Source organism: Beta vulgaris, chromosome 7 (assembly GCF_026745355.1).
Source record: "Beta vulgaris subsp. vulgaris cultivar EL10 chromosome 7, EL10.2, whole genome shotgun sequence".
Taxonomy (NCBI): Eukaryota; Viridiplantae; Streptophyta; class Magnoliopsida; order Caryophyllales; family Amaranthaceae; genus Beta; species Beta vulgaris.
The window spans coordinates 43611880-43636138 of NC_079208.1; the positions used below are offsets into that span (position 1 = coordinate 43611880).

The following is a 24259-nucleotide window of genomic DNA, read 5'->3' on the forward strand; positions in this document are numbered from 1 at the left end:
TAATGTTTAGTACCCTCTTAAATTCCTAAGAAGCGAAAGTTGAAAGTTTGAAATTGTCAAGTTGTTTAGTTGTCATAGTGCCTGTGACTAGCTTTAGTGATGAGGTTTGACTTGGTGATCTCCGGCTTGACTTACATACCACTTCTTCAATGGTATAAGGCTATCTTTTTCTTTAAAAAAAAAAGTAGAACTTCCAAGCAATTTCTAAGTATTTGTTACAAAAAAGGGAGTAAGTTGCTTCCCTAAGGCCTAAGACCTTAGGTAATTGAGAATATCCATGAGAACTTATACTTCCTTGTTCAACTAAATAAAAATAACCATTTTTCATATTTTTTACAATCCTAAGAAGTACAAACTTATGAAAATTTTGATTTCCTATAAGTAATTAAATAATCCCTAATAACTATTTTAATAAGTACGTTCATTTTTTGAAATGGAATATGCATTTTTTAAAAAATATATTAGCTCAAAATCTAAAAATATATCCACTTCAAAAAAACTGCACATCTCAAAAAAAAAAAACTGACAAAAAGACTGACGTCGACAGCAGGGTTCGAACCTGCGCGGGCGAAGCCCAACAGATTTCAAGTCTGTCTCCTTAACCACTCGGACATATCGACTTATTTGATTATTAAAAGCCGATTTATATATATTATTTCGATTACCACCAAAGTGTTGGACAAAATGGCCCATTGAAAAGCTAATTCTATAACAGTAACTTATTACCCGCTTTCTCTCTCTTCTCAGGCATTGAGATTTCCCGCCCCACCACATGATTTACGAAAGTTTGGCAACCCTTTTATCCGAAGCTAACATCTCAGCTTAATTTAAGCAATCTCAATTCTCTGGCAGGTAAATCGATAATTATTCTTTACTTTGGGTTTCTCGTAAGTCTTCTTTGTACTGTAAGTATATTGCATATATTGTTAGAGTTTGATTGAAGCCCTAAATTGGGTTGAGTTGTACTCAGATTACTGTACAGATTACAACATTTATAGACGGAATCTTACTTAAACACAACTAAGGGAACTATTCACAATTAAATTATTACGCGAAGTACAATGTTTTGGATAAAGCATTTCCCATTTTCCTCAAGGCACATATATTAAGAAAAGTTGTTTTATTGATTAAAGGATTTTTGTCCCAAATTACCTTTAACTTTTATGTTTTTGCGTTATAAAAAAATTATTGTCCCAAGCTACGTTACTTTTACTATTTTGTTGTTGACATGCCGGTTTTCGACGTTGACTTTTGTTTTTTCAATTAAAAATTGTGGGAAAAACAAAATTACCCTTATGGAAATTGAAGAGGGTGATTGTTTCAATTTTAGTTAATATAGAAGAGGAATTTAATGGTAGATTGGTGGTACAAAGTGAAACATAGATATGAGCAAGAGAGTGTCTGCATAAGGAGATGGGGAAATTAGGGTAGGGAAAATTAAAAAAAAAGGTTTGGAGAGGTCAAGTGATATAACGTGATACTAAAAAACCGAAAAAAACAAAAGTCAACGTTGGAAACCAGCATAAGGTAACTGCCAACAACAAAATGGTAAAAGTAACGTAGTTTGGGACAACAATTTTTTTATAAGCTAGTTTCTCGCAAAAACATGAAAGTTAAAGATAGTTTGAAACAAAAAATCCTTAATTAAATTATTAATCTTTTGTGAAGTATGTATGGGGATCAAATCTTGGAGATAAAATGTTGAAAAATTTGGAAATTGAATTCTAAAGAAGGGATGAGGGGCCACCGGTCCCATAATTTCTTTTTTTACACAGTCTCCAAGATAGACCTTTGACCTTTGTTATTTTCAATTCTTTATTAATAAAAAATATAAAAAGTTGATTGTAAAACTACATATTAAGGCGAATCTAACAAGATCCCACATGAGTATTTTTTTATATATATTAATGAAAATATTTGGTTAAAGATTATAAAGTTTGACTTAAAGAGAGAAATAATCACTATATTATGGGATGAAGGGAGTACTAGCATATATTGGTGGACCCAATTTATACAAAGGAGGAGGACAATGTAATAGGGACAAGCAAAGATGGTAAAATGGGAAAGGCTTTCGAGGGCGGACTGTGTATAAAGGTGGATGTCCTTGAATTGAGATGAATTGTAATTGAACACAACTAAGGGAGTAATGCATAAATGAAATATTATCATATATGTAATACATATCACCTATGAGGCTATGACCTTAATTCTTTCCCTTATCAATATCTGTAGTATTATTGTATCAGTATTACTGTATTAGTACTATTTCTGTCCATGAGGCCTGAATAACCACATTTTACTTTTTTGCGGTCTAAGGTGTTGGATAGTGACCAAAGTTATCTACTAGTATAATTTATAAGAAGTATTCAATGTTTACTTTCATGAAGAAAGTATCATTCTACATTGTGATCGTATGTCATTTTTGTTCAAATATGGCAACTGACACTTATGGTAGGCATAGTAGATTTAGTTATCATTGTGTGTTAAGGACCAAGGTCCATGTGGTCCAGGTAGAATGCTGGTGTGCTCAGCAGCAAGGGTATACTAGGTAGATCAACCTATGTTTTTGTGCAAATGATTAGGTGTAATATTGTTTGTCTTTTTATGTAAAAAGTTGGTTGTGTCCACCTGTCCATGTAGCCTTTTATTAGGTGCTTCAGTGGTTTAAATAGGTGAATGTAGGTCTTGTAAAGACTGATTTGGATGCATGAATGAAAGGCAAGATTGCTGAGCTCTACACCTTGAGAATGTTAAACATTTGTTTTCATTGTGAAAACTGACAACTCAGTAGGATATACATGCGGCTGATAGATGAATAACTTAAAGGAAATATTGAAGCAAAACCCTATTTTATTTCTCAATACGAAGTAGTAGCTAAGCGTTCTTTAGGTTGCTTAGCCAAAATAAAAGAAAAAGGAATGTAAAATCACCTAAGCTTACTTATCTATCAATGCATTTTGAAATGAGGTGCTATTCTAGAAAGGGGTCCGTATTAAGATGTGCAAATTGCAAATTTGTTTCTTTCATGGATACAACGTACATGCAGAATGGAACCGGCAAAAACATAGAAATGTATCTTAAACATCTGCACTTACAGGTCTCTGAGACAGCCTTATCACTACAAAACTGTAGAATTGCAAGTATCGTGAGAGATATGAAATGCAATCTGCACGAAGGTGTCCAAAAATCCAGTATATGCTCGAAAGGCATTTAGCAAACTAGCAGAGTGGTTTCGACTGGTGCAGGTGATGTGGAAGGTAAATCCAATGTTATGTCAAAAATAGTGTGAGGTTGAGCAAGCAATGGAGGCCCTGGACTTTTGCCTCTGTTTCTCTTGTATGATCAACTTGCATAGTATAAAGGTGCGGTAGCTTTTTTATCTTATTAATCAACTTGGTGCATAGTAGGTAAATCCTGATTTTGAAGGTGAAATTTAGCCACTGAAGTCCTGTATTTTGCACCCTGCATCCATCTATTGACGTACGATAGTTCATTTGTCAATCAAGAATTCGGGTCACTCCTACATGTTTACTAGCAAATGCCTACCGCTGTACTGCTGAAACTAAACAATAGCTGATGATTGGCGATTGGTCATAATGCTCAAGAGCATCAAGTCCAATAATTAGCCCTCATTTTTGATCTTTAGGTTCCAAGTCTCTCGAATACCTACTCTAAACAACATTCGTAGACCCATCAAAAATGCTTTCTTTTGTAAATTGAACCATCTGAAAATACTTGGGCACTCAGTCCCCATTCTCAATCTCTTGTGTCGAATTTTTGAGTTAGAGTAACATAGGTCATTCAGATTTCCAACCTTCCAGGAACGTCTCCAACCTCTTGCTTAATGGACTCTTTTTACCCTCATCCTTCCACTTCTTGTAATCGATTATGAAAAAGCATTCCTGTATATACACTATTAATCAGCTTATGTGGAAGTGATGTTACAAGCATACTATGATCACATAAAAATCAGGATTTTGGTTTATTAGATTAAGAATTTGGCCTGTAGTAAGAAGAACTGTATAAAAACTCTGTATGGGAAAGTATTAATAGTATGAAAGCAGCTATCAGTGAGATGATAGCCCTAGGATTATTAAAATAGTTGTGAAGCAGGCTTGCACGCCATCTATTTCTTCTCTGGTTGCAGTATGCATTCACTTGCTCAGATAGGTTTGAATAGTAACCACTTTGTGCATCCACTACTATCTCTTTAGATATGCTCTTGAACATGTCAACAACTTCGCCATCATGTCCAAGGAGATGCTGAATGATTCCACATTGATGAAGGTGGTCCACATCTTCTGGGGATTTTATCAAGCATTCCATAAAGACTTCATATGATGCAATTCTAGCATCATTTATCTTTAGATGGCAGTGCTCATAGGCAGATACAGTTCAGGAGGATGGTCATTGTACTATCTTGAATCCAAATTGTAGGAATTTCAAGTATGCCATTTTTGAACCTGATGTCCCAGAAACAGTTGGTGTTTCGCTTTATGAATTTTACTCCTCCCTCTCTGAGCTGCGTGACCCTGTTTATGATTTGTCCATGGCTTGAAATTCTGTTTGGAGCTCTATCGGTGTTGGTGATCATGATCATCATGATCACCATTCTATCAATCATCACCATGCTGATATGTCCAGCAGCCCCAGGAGTCAACAAAGTTTGTTTAAAGAATGTTAGCTATTAGTTAGTTAGAAAGCGGTTATTAAACCCTCTTGTATTGGTTAAGACACTATATAAAGTGTTATCTTGTACTAAGCAGCTCATTCATTCATTCTGAAATAAAATCTTCTTTCCTTCCTATTTCTCTCTACATTTCTCTCTGAATGAATCATCAAAACTTCAATAATTGACATGTAAACGTCGCTTCAGATACCCAGGGAAAAGCGTATCACGCAACCACCCTTTCAAAAACCCAGGGATTAGCTTATTACATACCCTCCTTGGAAACCCATGTCTGTAATTGGTATCCAGTTGGGGCCCTGCATGGAGTAGACTTTGCCTGAAAACATCAAGGGGATGAAGGCACTCTCCTTGCTGGAGTGAAAATATCAATCCATTGAACTCTGCTCTGGACACTGGTTTACCTGTTCAAAACTTGCATCAAGGTGGATATGAAGTAAAAGATGTCAGGGACTGTAGGCTGAGATGCATAATCACTATGATTATAATAGAATGTACTGAGATTTTTCGCTAGGACATTTCCAAAGTTTCTACGAAAATCGTTCTGTAAAATAAATCAAACGTATTTTGTGAATGTTTAGGACACCAGTTCATTGATAATACACGTCTAATATATGGAGTATATCTATCTTGTAAAGATGCATTTAGCTTGTCTATTTCATGTATAAACATTCTTTTGGTTTTCTGTATAAACACTACATTTTCAATGTTCTGATCAATGCGGAATTCCAGGAGTTACCTGCCAGCCATTCAGGATTGAAGAAGTTGAGAGCTAAAGCCATAGCCTGCCGATTTTGGGCTCATCAGGACTATCAGTCATGCACATTAACCTAAGGAGTCTGTCAATTATGAAAAATGGAATTTGATTTTCCAGCATCACCATCTCTAACAGAATGTCATCAATGATTTTCTGGTTAGAGAAAATGGGGCTACCCGTTACCCTGCCCTTGGATAACTTCTGAAAAGCTCAAGAATGAAGCAAGCATCAAGGACCATCATCTCTACAAACTTATTGCTGCTGAGATGCACAACTTCTTGCTTATAACAAGCGTTCGCTTCTTCTTCAACTTCTTTGATGGAATCAAGATAAAGGTTGAGGTCCTGACCTGTACGTTCTAGGATCTGGTTCAGGGCTACCCACTTGTGACGGTCTATATCCTGAACTTGTTCACTACCGAGATGGTACAGCCCTATAGATACAGTCTGCGCCTCTGCGGCACATAGGCGTTTCTGTTCTCTTGGACATCTCTCAGGCGTCGAGGCACTCGATATATGCACCAGTTCTCCCATGGAATTCTTGCAGCATATTGTTGGGCTTCCTTGAGTTTTTCTCTTATGGATATCACCCACTCTGATGGTTCTTGAGGTAATTGATCTGATTATTTATTTGGTCTTGGACCAATTTGTGGTACTGCATCCATCTTTCTGCTGTTGGGGTGGTTGCTTCCTGTCAAGTGTTAGTGAAGGGTGTATGGGAAAATATTACAGAATCAGATATGGTAAATTTTATCTCACCCTTGGAGACATGAATTACATTAGCTGTCTGAACTTTCTTTTCATATTTCTGTATGTGTGTGCAAGTTGCTCTTTGCATTATTGATTCTATTATTTTATGGCTTGAATTATTGAGTTTGTGGACATATTTGAATGAATAAATTCATTTTTGCCTTTTTGTGTTATCATCTAAAACTTCTTTGTTAAATAAGCACAACTTTGTTGATTTCAGTGTGTCGCAGGCCCACACAGATATAAAGGTTCTACTCTAAGACTAGGGAGAAGAAAACCATGTAGATTGGTGTAAGACCTGGTATGCTCAAGTGAACCTCTTCCTATATACAGATATAGGTATGAGATATATCTCACCTTTATGAAGTCTTGATAATAACATGGGAGGGTGTATGCTAGATATTACATAGAAATTTGAGAGTATTTTGTGTATAGCTCTGTAGTGGCGGATCCAAGAATTATAGAATGGGGGTATGAAACTACAAATAAGATAAAATCGAATAAAACAAAGTACGATGCTAGCTTCAGTTTATGACTCAAAATGCTAATATTCAATCAACAACTCAAATACAAATACTTCAAAGGGACATGAATACACAAGTTTCAATTAAATAAGTGCATCCTACAACTTTTCATAGATTGGAACCGGTCTATTACATCATCATCACTACATTGCAAAAATTCTCTCTCAACAAAAGTGACTAAACAATCATTCAAAAGTTGATTGTCCATACAAGTTTGCAATTTGTTTTTAATAATAATCATTGAGAAAAATACTCATTTCACACTTGTGGTTGCCACATAAAGTCAATATTAGAAATAAAGCAAGTAGACTAGTTTATAGGTAGTATGCTTCTCGGTTTCAACAGCATCTAATTTCAATTCAACTCACATCGAGGGACAACATTTAATTTATGTTTCACTATTTCTAATTTCAAATTTCAATTCAACTAATTTCAATTCACAATATCAAATAATATATAAACATAGACTTCTATGAAATCAACTTCACAAATGAGATAAATTGTGATTTTCTTTACAATGATACGTTTGTGCTGGATAATGCGCAATGGGCTACTGTCATTGTCGCTTCTGAAAAGTAAAAATATTCTATAAAATCAACCTCACAAATGAAAGCAAGAGCAACACTTAGAAGTTAGTATATTAAAGCCCTGCAAAAAAAAAAAAAAAAAGACAATCTTGCAACAGTCGGCTCAAGTAGGTTGAAGCTGGGAGTCTGTTATCTCTACGGCTCGTCCCGAAAATTCCAGTGGCCAGTCACCTCTACATCTGGAAGTAGAAGGAAAACCTCAAGTTGCATCAGTCAGCCAAGGTATATTAAAGGTAAAAATGCTTCTAATTTTGTTGAATTTCATAAGCTAATGAAATTCTATTGACAGAAAAGTATTGAATCAGAAGAAAGAAATCAGCTCATAATATTGAGCTTGTTCTTATTAAACTGAGATTTTCTTACAGAGAGAAAACTGATCTTATATCAGTTTATTGTTTTCATTGAGAATGAAAGAATACATCATTGTATCTATATGTACAAGCTAGGAAAACAGAAGTGTAGCTTATAAGCTAATGAGTTAGTTACAAGATAAAAGGGTCTATTAACTAATTTAACTAACTACCTTTAGCTATACATAACAGAAGTTTGTTAGAGTTGTCTAGCTGGCAGTTGAGGAGAGGAAGAATAAATGCTTGCTGTAGACTTGTGATGATGTGGCTGCTGAGTTGTAGCTGTAGGATATTTATCACCAACACCCCCCCTCAAACTAGGAGATGGTGAGGAAGGAACCATTCCTAGTTTGGTTAAAAGAAGATTATGTTGTGCAGTAGGGAGAATTTTGGTGAATACATTAGCTAATTGATGCTGAAACCTTCTAGGACCTTATCCCTTGTAAAGTGACAATCTAGCTCTATAGGTTTAGTTCTTTCATGAAACACAAGGTTTTTGGCTATATGTAAAGCTGACGGATTGTCACAATGTAATGTGACTGGCTTCAAGTTGTTAATGCCTAACTCTTCCAAGAGTCTTACCAACCAAGTCACCTCTGAAGCAGCATGAGCCAGGGCTCTGTATTCAGCTTCAGAGAATGATTTTGAAAGAGTAGATTGCTTTCTAGATTTCCAGCTGATAGGAGGCTGACCAAGGAGCAGAACATAACCAGAAGCAGACTTTCTGGGACATGAATCCCTATCTGAGTCACTATATGCTTGCAAAGTAAGTTGAGCAGTAGCCTTGAGAAGGATGCCTTGGCAATAGTACATTTAACATACTTGAGAGTGTGAGCAAGGGCATGGACATGAGGGACCCTAGGAGCATGCATGAACTGGCTAAGGGTTTGAACAGCAAAAGCCAAGTCAAGCCTAGTGTGTGTAAGGAAATTAAGCTTCCCTACTAGGCATCTATATAAGGCAGGATCATCATAGAGGTCTTCTGAATCAGAGAGAAGTTTGACACCAGTAGGAAGAGGAGTAGATGTGACTCTAGAAAGATTATAAGGACAGGCTGTAAGTAATTCATGAGTGAACTTCTTTTGAGAAAGAACCATGCCCATGGGAAAAAAGCTCAAATTCAATGCCCAAAAAATAGTGTAATTCACCTAGATCTTTGATGCTAAAAGTCTGGTGAAGATGCCTTTTAAGAGTTGTGATGGTGTCAACATTAGTACCAGTTAGGATGATATCATCCACATATAGAGCAGCAATGGTTATGTCAGCCCCTTCTTTCTTCAAAAACAAAGAGTAGTCATTTTTTGACTGTTTGAACCCTTGAGACTGTAGTTCTTCATGTAATTTGGCAAACCATTGCCTTGATGCCTGTTTCAGGCCATAAGTCTACAAACATGATTAGAAGAGTTAGGAATACCCTTTGTCTTTTTCATGTAAACTTCTTCATGAAGTTCACCATGAAGAAAAGCATTATTAATGTCCAATTGAAAGACTTTCCAACTCTTGCTAGCTGCTATGGACAGGATACATCTCACAGTTGACATTATAACAACTGGGGAAAAGGTTTCTTCAAAGCCTATGCCATACTTTTGAGTAAAGCCTTTTGCAACAAGTCTTGCTTTGTATCTTTCTACAGAGCCATCAGCATTTATCTTGACTTTAAACACCCATTTGCAACCTATAGGTTCTTGCCAAAAGATAAAGGAACAACCTCCCAAGTCTTGTTATCATTCAAAGCTTGAAGTTCTTTGTCCATTGCAGCAATCCAAAGAGGATTTGTAGCAGCTTCTGCATAAGTAGTATGTTTAGTGTGACTCATTTGAGTTGCAATAAGACACTGAGATGTAGATGGAAGGTAAGAATAAGAAAGTAGATTGCACCAGTGAGTGCTAGGAGCAAAATCCAGAAGATTACAGACATAATTTTGTAAATAAGGAGGTGTAGAATGTCTTGTAGACTTTCTAAGAGGAGAAGTATCTGAAATAGGTGGTTGAGATGTAGCAGCAGAAGGGACAGATGTTAAAATAGGTATAGAATTAGGTATAAATGTGGTAGAAGTATTAAGAGAAGAGTCGTGTGCTTCTGTTGTATTGAGAGGTGAAGAGAAAAGAGAACTTTCAGTAGGCAGATTACTGAAATCAGTAGTGCGAGGAAGAAAGATTTGTGTAAGATGAATGGAATCAAGAGAAAAGAAGAAGAATAGTGAAAGGGAAAGTGTTCCTCAAAGATCACTACATCTCTAAAAATAGAGATTTTTTTAGTAGCTAAGTTTAGGATTTTGTAGCCTTTGTGATTTGTTGGATATCCTAGAAAGATACTAGGACTTGCTCTAGGATCAAACACGCTCCTAGGGACTTTGGATGTGAAAACATAGCATAAACATCCAAAGATTCTAAGGTGATTTAATGATGGTGGAAATTGAAAGAGCTTTTCATAAGGAGAAATGTTGTTTATGCTAGAGAGAGGAGTTCTAGTAATAAGATAGGTAGCTGTAAGAAGGCAATCACCCCAATATTGGATAGAAACTCTACATTGGAACAATAAGGCTCTAGCTGTTTCAAGTAGATACCTATGCTTGCGCTCTAGAACTCCATTTTGTTGTGGAGTGTCACTACAAGTTTTCTGATGATTGATGCCCTTTTGAAGGAAAAGTTGTTTCATATTTCCCTCACCAAAGATCAGGAGCATTATCACTTCGAATAGCAAGAACTTTACATTTGAACTGAGTTTCCACATGAGAGAATTGAGTAATCAAACTCACTGAATCAGTTTTATGCTTCATTAAATGTGTCCAAGTGATCCTGGTGTAATCATCCACATGTGGTGAAGCTGTTGCATTAGTTAAGCCAAAAGGCATATAATACTAAAAACTCATAGTGGCCTGTATGAATTTTGAAGGCAGTTTTGTATACAGCATCTGAATGAACTCTAAGTTGATGAAGCCTACCCCCAAATCTTGCTTACTGAACATAGTAGCTCCTGCTAATTCATCTATAAGTTCCTCCACAACAGGAATAGGAAATTTGTCTTTTACTGTCATGTTGTTCAGTTCTCTATAATCCACACAAAGCCTCCATGTTCCATCTTTCTTCCCAACAAGAACAACAGGAGAAGCAAAAGGACTGTTGCTGGCTTGAATGATACCTGTGTCATACATTTCTTGCACCAATTGTTCAATGGATATCTATAAGGCTAATGTTAACAAGAGAGACATTAGGGAGTAGAGGAATTTTGTGATCAAATACCCCTCTATGAGGTGGAAGGTCTGTACGGTCCTCAAATACTGTGCTATATTTCTTTTTGAGTTGCTCTAACTCAATATCTTCACACTGTATGTGATTAAATTTATCAAAAGAAGATTGAGCAGAACAGTCCATAAGCTGAAGAAAACAAAGCTGGGCTGCTGTATTAATGGCTTTGCCAAATGGTTTACCTTCCAAGATCTTCACTCCACCGGGTGGAGTACCTTTTAACACAAAGGATTCCACATTCATATCAAAACTCATCACTAACTTCTGAAAATCCCAGTAACTTCCCCAAAGTACTCAACCATTGCACACCTAACACCATATCACACCCTCCTAAAGGTATCAACATCACCTCAGCTACAAATGACTTATTATTCATTGTCCAAACAAACTCCACACACCTGTGATTACACACAATCTGATTCCCATCAGATACTGTAATGGCTTGATCAGGAATAGATTCTATAGTACAACCTATCTTCTGAGCCAAAGATAAGTCAACAAAGTTGTGGGTACTTCCTGAATCAATCAGGATATGCAAAGGTTTGCTGTTCACCACTCCTACAACTCTCATGGTCTGAAAATCTTGGTTCCCAGCTAAAGCATTTACAGATATCACAGGTTCTGTACTTTGCATTTCACTATCATTAAGCTCCTCATAATCCTTATCCCCTTCTTCAGAATCTCCCAAGAACTCAACTATAAACAACTGTGGCTCCTTAAACTGGCATTTATGACCTCTCGCAAATTTTTGATCACAATAAAAACATAATCCTTTTGCTATTTTTTCAGCTCTAACATCATGGGGAACATGGGTTCTGGTCAGTGTTTGGGATGGTTTATTTTGAGGGGTAGGCAGCAAGGGAGGTTGTTGGCATTAGGATTATAAGAAATGGCTTGCAAAGGTTTAGGATTATAAGTTGTTTGTGGGTTTGCAGACTTATAGGTTCTGTGGGAAATGTAAGAAAGATTTTGCTCTCCTGCCAACCTAGCATATTCTACAGCTTTAGCAATAGTCTCAGGCCTGAAATCTCTCACAAAAGGTTTAATTGTGATGGTTTTAGAATTTTAGACCTACAAAGCTATCTAAAATGTAAGATTCAGGTATAACATGACTAGTTTGTATCATGATAGACCTCAAACTTTCAAAATCATCAAGATATGTTTCCAAATCATCCAACTGTTGCAGCTTATTAAACTGCTCCACAACATTCAAACTTCTAGTATCTTGAAATCTAGCAGACAAATCTATAATGAAATCATCCCAATCAACATGTTTTCTTGCAGACAAATGACTAGAAACCCAAGTTTCAGCCTTATCTACCATGTAAAGAGAAGCCAAATCTACCCTTTGTTCATCAGGTGTTTTACACAAATTACAATACCTCATACATTTCTTAATCCAGATTCTAGGGTTAACCCCATCCAACTTAGGAAACCCAAGTTTGGGATTAATACCTTGTATATGATGTCTGGATCTTGGACTGAAATCTGATCCCTCATTAGAAACAGAATTTGAAGCAGAATCCTTCAATTCTCGCATCATTTGCAACAGATTTTGCATAGTTTTGGCTTGATCTTCCAACTTCTTTTCTAAAGACTTAAACTTGTTCTTCCATGGCTATAGAAGACTTTCTAGTTGCAGGCGCCAGAATGAAAAGTTTTCACCAACAATACTTCAAAAGACCCACAACTGATTATAAACCATTAGCCAATTTCAGCTAGAAGTTGTTAATTTCCACTTGCACATTTCATCAAACAGTGATGTGCAATTAAGAAACAACAATGGCATTGTTGAATCGATTTTGGCTCTGATACCAATGATGCAGGATAACAGATCCTGCTAAGATAGAATAGAAATAGAAGAGGTAGAATAGACTTTGAGAGAGAAGAGAGATTAAGAATCCAGAATTCAGAATGAAAGAGAAAGGAAGAGAGAGAGAGAAAATAACAGGAGAGAAGAAGATTGTGTTTATATTCATGAATGAATTCTCATACAAGAGATTAAAACTATTTATACAGTAATTAACAAACAAAGAGAGTTAACCGAATAACAAATTCTGTTGTTCTGTTACTAACAGCTTTTTGGCACCTAACAGTTTGTTTGGTAGAAAGAATTTGGAAGGAAAAGAAAGGAAGTGGAAGGAAATTTATTACTTTTCAATGTTTGGTTCATTAAAAACAATTAAGTGGAAGGAAATGGGAGGAATTGGAAGGAAAGACTCTTTAATAAAATTTCACTTTCCTTTCCTCCCAAAAGCGGGGGAATTCGGAAGGAAAGAGAAAATTTATACCAAACATGGGAAATTAAAGTTTTTTTTTCTTTCACTTCCATTCTTTTCTTTTCTCTTCCCGTCCTTTCTCTTCCCTTTCTTTCCTTTACTAAAAATGAACCAAACACACTGTAAAAGTATGTTTTACAGAATTATTAATTTCTACCCTTATCTTTTTTTTATTTGTAAATCATTTACTTACTTTGTATCTAATCTTTTGGGGTGAAATTATCCTTGTTAAAGCTTAGATATTATTTCTTGCTTCACTTTGTGAAACCGAATTGTAATCTTTTGATATTTTTTAGGTTGTCTAAGAAGCCTGTTCTGACTTTTTTTTGTTTTTTTTCCCAAAGAAGGATTCCAGGCATATGATGCTAATATTAGAATTGCGAGCATATATATATATATGCAATTGCAAATACATGAAGCAGATGAATGAACATAGGTCTCTCGTCATAAGTGTATCTGTCAAAAGATTGGCTAACCACTAGTAACTAATACCAAGTTACCAAGAGTTCTTTTGAGTGTCACAATCAACAGTACAAAATCCCTGAGTTTGGCTAATGTAAAAATGGAGAGACCATTACGTAGACAGGTTCGTTTGAGAATATTCGAAAAGGGAGGAACTCTCAAGCAATAATGGACCCAAACAATCTTCGCAAGCAAATGACTGGAGTCTCAGCTCATCATCCTTCCCCTCCTCTGGTAGAAACATTAGAGTTGCAATGGCAGCAACATGACATTCCGGATAGCCAAAACAATGTGGGGTATGCAGTACATCTTGACAAGGCTCAGAAGGAAAAGAATAGCACACACTCAGTTACTGCTTCTTGATCGAACTGTGAATTTTTCATATATGTTTGAAACATTTGTCATTGTGACAGTTTAAATTTAACTGATGGTTGTACATTGATTTGCTGCAAACAACCGTACGAAGTCCCAGAATATCGCAAATGGGAGGATGAAGAAAATGTTAATAACATGACTTCCTTTGAGAATGCAGAATTCTTGGGCAATGAAAAGTCCAAGCAATGTTTATAAGTTAACAGATAAATCTCCTGACGTAGCCTCGGCTAAGTCTTCTTTTCTTCCTTCTTCTGTAGGAAGATCAGAGCCACATGGACAAGTCCTCCCTATTTCCTTGAAATATACTCCTGGTAATTCGTATGTTTACTGTATTCAGTAGATTTTGGTTTGCTTCTGAAGTGTGTTACTGTTCCACATTGTGAATGAGTTTTCGCTTGATCACAAGTCTCTTCATTAACTGTTAGAAAATTTATTAACTATCGCTCTTCATGATATAAGTGGATTTAGTTCTGTTACTATGGCTCTAGCTGATATAAGTGGATTCAAATTTTTTTAAGCTTCCATGAAGTGCATCTTATTATGTTGCTAACCTCTTCATAATGTATTTTATTTTAACTAGGCACCCTTTTTGTTTTCTTGATGAGGATGTTCTTGAAATGCAGAAAGTTGCTCCAGAGTATCACTATGAAATGGCTGGGATTGCTTTGAAATATCACAAGGAGACTCAGGTTTACCTTATATATAGTAAACACTCACCGAAGGGGAAACAATGAGAAGTTGCATTTATATCAAACTATCTATATTATTTGAAAGGGTGTGACCTTCAACATTATTCTGCTTACATTAAGATTAGACCATTGAATCTCGATATTCTTTGACGACACACTAGCTTTTTACCACTGGGCTGAAAAACATTCTTGCTTAGTTGCTTTACCTTGTGAAAACTGGTTTAAAAGATTTTCTGGACGCCATAATTACGGTCGCCTTATTGCACATTTGCACGTACTCATAACCGCCCTTGTTTCATTCATCATCCTAGTCAAACTCCAACTCATTCATATTTTGGGTGTTTAGCTCTATAATCAGTTCGAAAATCAAACAGAATATTCATCAATTTGGGTCATTTCTATTCAGAATTTAATTGAGTATCTTTAATCTCAGGCCATAGCCACAATGTCTATAGTAATGGAATTTTCAGCTCATCTAGCTCAGAACTATTCTTTTATGTAAGATGTTTGATGCTTACTATGCAGCTTGAGTGAAACCTTGATGGAAATTTTCAACTTCATATTTGAATATTCCTGCCTGATAGTTGATGTTCTTTCTACATTTTATAATTCTCTCAATCGTTATCATTACAAAACTCAAACTTTGCTCTAATACCAAATCATGCCAATGTCATTTTGTCTAGTGTCTAGTGTCTATTTACTAATTCATTAGAAAATGAGTTGTCGTTGATTTAGCATGTCCACTAAGGCTTTTAAGCTATGAATCTTTCAACACAAAATATGATCAAAATATAATGAGCAATCACGGTCATTTTTCCATATTGATATCTATCTTTCATATAGACACCGCAAAATGCCAATGTCTTTGACTCCTAATTTAATCATATGAAGCAAGTAGATAATTCAATCACCTGACAGTACCAGCATATTTCCATTTCAAAGAGGTCAAATCTCTTGGATATAAAGATACAGGAGTAGTTTTTTTGTCTGTGTTTATCTCAGAGCTCGGTATTCATGGCTGTAAGTATCTAGTCATTTCTTCTTTATATATAAAAATCTTCTGCTTGCGTTTACATTTGAGCTTCTGGCGTGAAATTATCCATGTTGAAGCTTGGATATATATTCTTGCTTTTTTTTCCCTTAATGATACTCTATATAAAGGTTTCCTAAGTGGCTTGTTTTTATTCTTTTGTTCTTGTCTGCCAAGATGTATTAGTTTTGATAGTCTTTTTTATTTGTTGTATAGGTCTTTTTTAGTTCTTATTATACATTAATCTGTCAAAAATTGACCGCCTGTAGTAACTAATACTAAGAAGTGAGAACTATTATAATTGTGATAACCAACAGTACAAAGTCCCGGAGTTTGGAAAATGGAAGCATGATATTACATATACAAGCTCCTTTGAGAATGCTCGAAAAGTGAGGAATTCTCGAACAATGATGGACCCGAACAATCTTCATAAGCAAACAGATTGCTTTCTGGAAAATGAAGCCTCAGCTCAGTGTCCTAGTCCTCCACAGGTAGAAACATTAGAGTTGCAAGGGCAACAAAATGGGGTTTCGGAGAGCCAAATTAACAGGGGGTATGCAGTATGTCTTGACAAGAATCAGAAGAAAAAGAAGAGCGCACATTCAGTTACAGCACTTCTTGATCGAAATGTGAGTTTCTCATATATGTTTGAATTTTGAAATATTTGGTCATCCTAATAGTACTCGATTTCACCGAAGGCTGTTCTTTGATTGCTACAAATAACAGTACAAAGTCCCAGAATTTGGCAAATGGCAGAATGGAGAGAACGTTACATATACAACTTCCTTTGAGAATGCCCGAAGAGTGAGGAAAACGATGGATCCAAGCAATAATGTTAATGAGTTCACAGATACATTTCCTGATGGTGAAGCCTCCGCTCAGTCTCTTCTTCATCAACCTGCTGTCGGAAGATCAGAGCCACAAGGACAGCAATTCGAAATTAGAGAATACGGGGTTCAGGAGGCTGGAAACATGGGTTATTCAGAAGATCTTGACAAGGCTCAGAATAATAAAACCAGTACATATTTAGCCGAGAAACTTCTTGATCAAAATGTAAGTTGATGCAATCTGTTTGTACTGAATATTTGTTTTGGTCATCTAGGAAGTCTTGCACTTGAATAATCTTTGTTCTTCTTATGAATGATAACAAAAATTTGCTTTCCTCTACCAAGGAAATTAATTATTGCTTTGATCAGACAGAATAAGCTTTGTTCCGATATAACAAGGTCTCTTATAATTTGCAATGGCTGCAGCTCAAAGTATCAAAATTTAGTGCATCCGATGGTGCAGAAAAATCCCCATGTGTTTTCTTTCAAAGTGCTGGAAAGACCAAGAAGAGGTCAATGTTAAAATTAAATGATTATCCACAAAACTCTGGTAAATATTCACAATCTGGAGGCCATCTAACTGAGGATCCTCCCACACAAAACCGAGTTGATTCACGAAGACACATGTCAAAAGTCCCTCAATTTGGTGCCTGGGAAAAGGGAGACAATGTCGGCTACACTATTCGCTTCGAAAATGCTCGGACTATCAGACTATCAGGAAGCTCAAATGATCCGAAGCTCAACCAAGACATGCACCCTCCAACTCAGGCTCATCCGACCATAGCCAAACCCAAGCCACAAGCAGCAGGACAGCATATGAAAGAGATAAAATTTGGGGCTTGGCAGGGTGGAGGTGAAGTTTCTTACACTTCTTACTTTAACAATGTCAGGAAGAATAATATAAAAAATGCGAGCAAAGCTAGACTAGAGCGTTCTGATGCACCTAAAGAGGCTTGTTCCAAGGTGCCTCAGTTTGGTGCTTGGGAGGGGGGAGAAAGTGTTGAATATACAGTATATTTTGATAATGCTCGGAAAAATAAGATTGTGGGGTCCAGACCATATACCTTTGAGCCTCAGCTGAATGACAAGACCAACAGAGCTCAGCCTCCTAATGGTGTAACAAAGGCTCGAGTCGAGGGAACAGGAAATCAAACTTTTGGGAGCCAATTATCTCTTTATCCAAGAGAAGAAAAGCTTCAGAATAGAACTGCTGCTTGTCGAGGATATCCGATTGTAAGTAATTCTATCTTCTTGAGATTACAATTGGAAGAATGATGAGATTAGTTGAGCGTTCTTCACCTGCAACCATCTGAGCAGAGCTTATTTGACCTGATCAGCCTTGAAAACTTTTTTTAAAAGGTGAAGAGAACACATCCTTCATCTGCACATTATCTCCACTCATTAGTTTTAAGATTCATTTTTCTAGCAAAAACGAGGAAAAAATGTCACGCATGAATTTCGTACTACTTATTTTGTGTTTAGACATCTTTTCACTGTACCAGAAGCTTTTAGGTTTTTTTTTTTTATATTTGCAGTCTAAAGTAACAAAGTCTGGTGCCTGGGAAGACGGAACAAATTTCAGAGCCTACTGCAATGTCATTGAAAGAGATTCACCTGTTGCTGAACAGTTGTCTCTGGGAAGAGGAAACAGAAAGTTGTTTGACTCACGAGTGAATAAAGATTGAAGGAAAGAAGAGATATGTTCCTTGACTGTGATGACCGTTTGTCTTCTACAAAATTGAAGCTTAAGTTGGTTTGAAATTTTAGTAATATTATAACTAGGAAAAACTTGTGTATGATGAATCATTAATAAGAGTTTTTTCTGTAATACCTATGAATAAGCCTTGGATAATTAAGTTCAACAGTTAAATTATTCAATTTTAAGTGAGTAAAACTGAAACTCTGAGTTTATGGTGTGTGTTAATGATAAACCATGGAATAGTATGGTGAAATGTTGACATGTTTTAGTTTTAGTACATTCATGGCGTTTATGGTGATGTTTTGCTATTATGGGCAGAGTCTGGTGCAGTCAAAACTCCAAAGTAACCAAAGTAGTTTGTAATATCTTGCACTTTGTTATCTCTGCAGTCCAATTCCATATGTGATATCTTGTACTTTGGCTGATGATAGAAAAGCTCAACTAAATTCTTTAAGAAACACCTCTTGCACTTTGTAATATCTGCAGTCTAAAGTACCCAAGTTTGGTGCATGGGATGATGAAGAATGCTACAGTTTTCTCTGACAATACACAAAATTTGAACAACAATGGATCGATGATCAACCCATATGATCGCGAACTCGCGAAGACGACCCAAAATGTTCAACACAACGCAGAGCCATCTGAGGCTCCTAGAGCAGATTCAAAGGACAGCATGATGCGATTCTAGGTAGCAACTAGCAAGAAACAAGTATATTTTTTTTGTTTTTTAGTTTCATGATTGACAAATGAGAAAGAAATTATTATAGAACAAGGACATATTTAAAATAAGCAGCAGGTGATAACCTAGTGGTATTGATATCACTTTCAATTCCAAATGTCCTACGATTGAACAACATTCAGTGCACGGTCGTAACTCGTATGGGAGGTTCAATAACTAAACCAAAGATAGCCGAAGCTCGCCAATATTCAATGTCCTAAACTCCAGGAACTGATTTCATTTATTAATTTTGAGATACAGTTTTTAAAAATGAATATATTACAATACGTCTTACAAATTATAAATGGATTACTTTTTACCACTTATATTTTTAAAATACTATTAAAAGTTGGTTGTCCCTCATTCTCCTTTACAATACAATATTTTTCTTGAAAAAAATGTTTTTATCAAAAATTGATGGTCTCTCAATTTCTCACTCAACCTATTTAAAAATCTCTCCACTTTCTTTATGTAGCAAGTATTTTTAACCAGAGGAAGTAAATAACTATTAAAATCATGACGAAAGCAAAAAAACCAAAAAAGAATAGCTCAATAAAACACCGTCTTGAATTTGAAGGCCTTGTCCAATTTCCAATCCTCATCCCAACATTACGTTACGTTGAGAAATACTCTCATGTTATGATTGGGCCTAAGTCTCATGGGCTGCATAGCCTTGTATCCAATCTTTGGGATTAAATAACACACGTGAATCGTGATATTCGATTGTTCGGTGGGATTGCGAAATTGCCAAAGAGAGTGTACAGTGTACATCAAGTGTTCGACAAAATGGCCAACAGAAAGCTAATTCTGCCACTTGCCTATTTTCTCTCTCTTCCTCAGGCATTGAGATTTCCCGCCCCACCACATTTTGGATTTACGAAAACTTGGCAATTGGCATCCCTTGTATCCGAAGTTAACATCTGAGCTAATTAAAGCAATCTCAGGCAGGTAAATCTGTACTTTTGGGTTTTTCGTAAGTCGTCTTTGTATTGTACTAATTGCTAGTGTATGATTGAAGCCCTAAATTGGGATGAGTTGTATTTCAGATTATCATACAGATTACAATATTATAGTCGGAATCCTAATTAAACACAAATAGAATATTATCCTGTTTGAAACATGACTAGTATAGATTGGTGGACCAAATTCATAAAAGAAGATGGAAAATGTAAATGTAATACGGATATTCCAAAATACTACGCAATATTCAACATGACTTCCCTCTCTTTAATGTCCTACTCCTATATTTATAGAAATATTTCCTCACTAACTCCCTAACTTATTTTTCAAGCTACTATTAAAACTAACTAATTATGAATACCAAAAGAGCCCCTCTTCCTAAACTAGTCTATTACATGTCCATAAGGTTGCTTAGCCAAAATAAAAGAAAAAGGAATATAGAATCACCTAGGCTCACTTATCTATCAATGTATTTTGAAATGAGGTACTATTCTAGAAAGAGGTCCATATTAAGTTGTGCAAATTGCAAACTTGTTTCTTTCATGGATACAATGTACATGCAGAATTGAGCCGGCAAAAACATAAAAGTGTATCTAAAACATCTGCACTTACAGGTCTCTCAGATAGCCTTTTCATTACAAAACTGTAAAAGTGCAAGTATCTCCATATATATGCATCCTATTATGAGAGATATGGAAATGCAATCTGCACAAAGGTGTCATTAAATCCATGCTTGAAAGGCATGTAGACTGTAGTAGACTAGCAAAGTGGTTTCGACTGGTGTAGGTGAATTGGAAGGTAAATCCAATGTTATGTCATAGATAGTTGTGAGGTTGAGCAACCAATGGAGGCCCTGTAATTTTGCGTATGTTTCTCTTGTAATATCAACTTGCATATTATAAAGGTATGCTAACTTCTTTATCTTTTTAATCAACTTGGTGCGTATAGTAGATAAATCCTGTTTTTGTAGGTGAAAATTTAGCCACTCTAGTCCTGCATTTGTGTCCTGCATCCATCTGCTGATGTGTGATAGTTCGTTTATCAATCAAGAATTATTACAAGCAAATGACCACTGCATTGTGCTGCTGAAACTAAACAACAGCTGATGATTGGTGATTGATATTGATGCTCAAGAGCTAATGTCCAATCATTAGCTCTCATTTCAGATCTTTAGCTTCCAAGTCTCTTGGATACATACTCAAAAAATCATTGGTAGACCCATAAAAATGCTATTTTTTATAGAAAAACTAACTATTGGAAAATAGTTGGGTACTCGGTCCCCATTCTCAATCTCTCTTATCAAACTCTCGAGTTCGAGTAACACAGGTCATTCAATTAGTTCCCGCATTCCAGGAATGGCTGCAACCTCTTGCTTAATTGACTCTTTTTACATCATCAGGTAATTGCTTCCACTTCACGTAATCGATTACAAAAAAGCAAAAACATTCCTATGTATACACATTCAATCAGCTATGCGGAAGTGATGTTTTCAATCATACTGTGATCACATAAAAATCAGGATTTGTTTTTGGCCTGTAGTAGGAATATACTGCATAGAAGCTCTGTGTGGCAGTAAGTAATAAGAGTATGACAGCAGCTATCTGTGAGATGATAGCCCAAGGATTATTAAAATACTTGTCAAGCAGGCTTGCACGCCATCTATTTCTTCTCTGGTTGTAGTATGCATTCACTTGCTCCGATAGTTTTGAATAGTAACCACTTTGTGCATCCACTAGTATCTCTTTAGATATGCTCTTGAACATGTCAACAACTTCACCATCGTGTCCAAGGAGATGCCGAATGATTCCATATCAGTGAAGGTTGCCCACATCTTCCGGGGATTTTATCAAGCATTCCATGAAGACCACATATGATGGGATTATAGCATCATATCTTCAAATGGCAGTTCTCAAAGGCAGATACGTTCAGGAGGATGGTCATTGTACTATCTTGAATCCAAATTGTAGGGATTTCAAGAACTCCATTCTTGAACCTGATGTCCCAGAAACATTGGGTGTTTCGCTTTTTGAATCTTACTCCTCCCTCTCTGATTTCATTGACCATGTGTATGATTTGTCCACGCCTTGAAATTCTGTTTGGAACTCTATTGGCATGTAAACGTTGCTTCAGATACCCAGGGAAAAGTGTATCACATAACCATTGCTTCAAAAACCCAGGGACAAGCTCATTACATACCCTCCTTGGAAACCCATGTCTGTAATTGGTATCCTGTTGGGGACCTGCATGCAGTAGACTTTGCCTGAAAACATCAAGGAGATGGAGGCACTCTTTTTGCTGTATTGAAAATTTTCAATTCATTGAACTCTCCTATGGACATTGGTTTACCTGTTGGAAACTTGCATTAAGGTGGATATGAAAAAAATGTCAAGAACTGGAGGCTGAGATGCATAATCACAGATTATAATGATACATACTGAGATTATTTGCTAGGAAACTCCCGAAGATTTTATAAAAATAGTTTCTATATAGTACGTCAAAGATATTTTATGAATGTCAAGGATATCAGGTCATTGATAATACATGTTTAATATATGGAATATATCTATCTTGAGAAGATGCAGTTAGCTTGTCTATTTCATGTTTAAAGATTGTTTTGGTTTTCTGCATTAACACTACTTTTTCAATTTTCTGATCAATGCAGAATTCCAGGATTACCTGTCAGCCATTCAGGATTGAAGAAGTTGAGAGCTAAAGCCATAGCCTATCAGTCATGCACATTAACCTAAGGAGTCTGTCAATTATGTCATCAATGCTTTTCTGGTCAGAGAAAATGGGGCTACCCATTGTTCCTGCCCTTGGATAACTTCTGAAAAGCTCACGAATGAAGCAACCGTCAAGGACCGTCATCTCTACAAACTTATTGCTGCTGAGATGCACAACTCCTTGCTTATAACAAGCGTGCACTTATTCTTCAACTTCTTTGATGGAATCAAGTAAGTGACACTATTCCTGGCACGGAGTACCTTTGTTGCTGTTTCTCTTTTAGGATGGACAAGTAAAGAGTGATTGTAGAAGTTGGTAATGGAAATTGAATACGATAAATCGCTACTTAGGGAATCTTTCACAATCTAGTTTCACAAGCCATCTTAGATATCTTCCATTATAATTTTTTTTAATGGTAAGTAAGATCCTGTCCAAACCTTAACTCTCACGTCTTGGGGCAAGTTATTGAGAGTAGAGGGAAGACAAAGGGATCCTTACTCCCAATCACCACACTTATGCAGATTTGAAACCAAGACCTCTAGGATCTAAGGTAAGAGTCTTGCCAAGTGACCAAGTACTACTTGGTGTCTTCCCTATTGTAATGAGATCATTCTTTATGTTTTTCTAGATGGCTACTCATCATTTGACCATCATATCACTGAATAAATATCTCCAAAGAATGCTGCATGTTTCTTAATTTGCATTAATCTTGTTACTCTATCTAATATATGTTTAGATCAACAGATGAGACTTGTGTCCTAGATTATACCAGAGTTTAGATGATACTATCATCTTTTCATTTTAACTTCCAACAATGCATATCTCATGGGATAGAAGGTCTCTTGATAATTCTTACTTATTTTGTTTTAGTAATTTTCCTTGCCATTCTGATGTATTTATGTTGTGTATGACATACTAGTTAATGTACTCTGGTTAAAACTTTTAAGGATGCAAGTGCTGAGATCACAATTATGTGTCCCTTATTGTACTCTGGTTAAAAGTTTTAAGGATACTTCTAGGTCACATAACCGTAACCGATGATGATAAGTTTTCTGTACCTAAAATGTCAAAATCATATCGTTTTCCATCCTGATGAAGATGAAGAATATTGAAAATTATGTGTCTTTAATTAGTGTAATCACTGATTCACCTTAATCAGATGTTTTTTGTTGTTAGTCCTAGTAACCAAGTGCATGTGCATGTGCATAGGATCTTGTGCCTTGCTGTTGCTAGGATCAGATACTGATTCTCTGTCATGTGATGTGACAGCTGTCCTCTGTAGTCAGTCTGTGATATGTAGTGGAAGTATGCCTACTCTCCTCTCTTTTTGCCTATGTATAGGAGTCCTTGTACCGATGAGAAGGGTGAATCAAATAAATGAAAGTCTGAGAAAGCTTCTCTCCGAAAAACTGTGTTTCATTTCATTTCTTCACAGCCATTGATCGGCTCACACTATCAAAGTTTTCAAATCCCCGTAGCCGAATTTAAACCCGTACCATACCCGTATGGCCATACCTCCACTACCTATTACAGAGGACACTATCAAAGTCTCCGTGCAACTTATTTTTACTTGTACATAGTGGTCATATTTCAT

The 24259-nt window shown here is 36.2% G+C and overlaps 1 protein-coding gene, 1 long non-coding RNA gene, 1 other non-coding gene and 1 pseudogene across 9 annotated transcripts; 1 reads left to right on the forward strand and 3 right to left on the reverse strand.

Annotated features, from left to right (window-relative positions):
- Positions 1-538: 538 nt before the first annotated feature.
- TRNAS-UGA (transfer RNA serine (anticodon UGA)) lies at positions 539-620 on the reverse strand. The gene has a single exon. It is a non-coding gene; the product is annotated as a tRNA-Ser (tRNA).
- Positions 621-3963: 3343 nt separating this feature from the next.
- Positions 3964-5559, reverse strand: LOC125499484 (uncharacterized). The gene is made up of 2 exons (XR_007276356.2): positions 5427-5559; positions 3964-5091 (listed from the first exon to the last, which is right to left on the reverse strand). It is a non-coding gene; the product is annotated as an uncharacterized LOC125499484 (long non-coding RNA).
- A 392-nt stretch (positions 5560-5951) lies between these two features.
- Positions 5952-18475, forward strand: LOC104899543 (hypothetical protein). Of its 7 annotated transcripts, none has more exons than XM_019250914.3 (5): positions 5952-6053; positions 14642-16366; positions 16464-16790; positions 16991-17797; positions 18100-18475. In XM_019250914.3, exons 2-5 carry the CDS (start codon positions 16145-16147, stop codon positions 18247-18249), a joined length of 1506 nt encoding a protein of 501 aa, XP_019106459.2. In that variant the 5' UTR covers positions 5952-6053; positions 14642-16144; the 3' UTR covers positions 18250-18475. The 7 variants fall into 7 exon arrangements, 6 of the variants coding, with proteins under 6 accessions (XP_019106459.2, XP_010685061.2, XP_019106457.2 ...); XM_010686759.4 differs by lacking the exon at positions 5952-6053 and adding an exon at positions 7396-7537; XM_019250912.3 differs by lacking the exon at positions 5952-6053 and adding an exon at positions 7402-7537 and having other exon boundaries at positions 13526-16366.
- A 2858-nt stretch (positions 18476-21333) lies between these two features.
- LOC109135522 (uncharacterized) lies at positions 21334-24259 on the reverse strand (annotated as a pseudogene).

Bases quoted from the DNA above. Each gene is read 5' to 3' on its own strand.
- LOC104899543 (XM_019250914.3), top strand. From the start codon at position 16,145: ATGATGGACCCGAACAATCTTCATAAGCAAACAGATTGCTTTCTGGAA. The intron at 16,367-16,463 runs GTGAGTTTCTCA...TACAAATAACAG, and splicing joins CAGCACTTCTTGATCGAAAT to TACAAAGTCCCAGAATTTGG. The intron at 17,798-18,099 runs GTAAGTAATTCT...TTATATTTGCAG, and splicing joins CTTGTCGAGGATATCCGATT to TCTAAAGTAACAAAGTCTGG.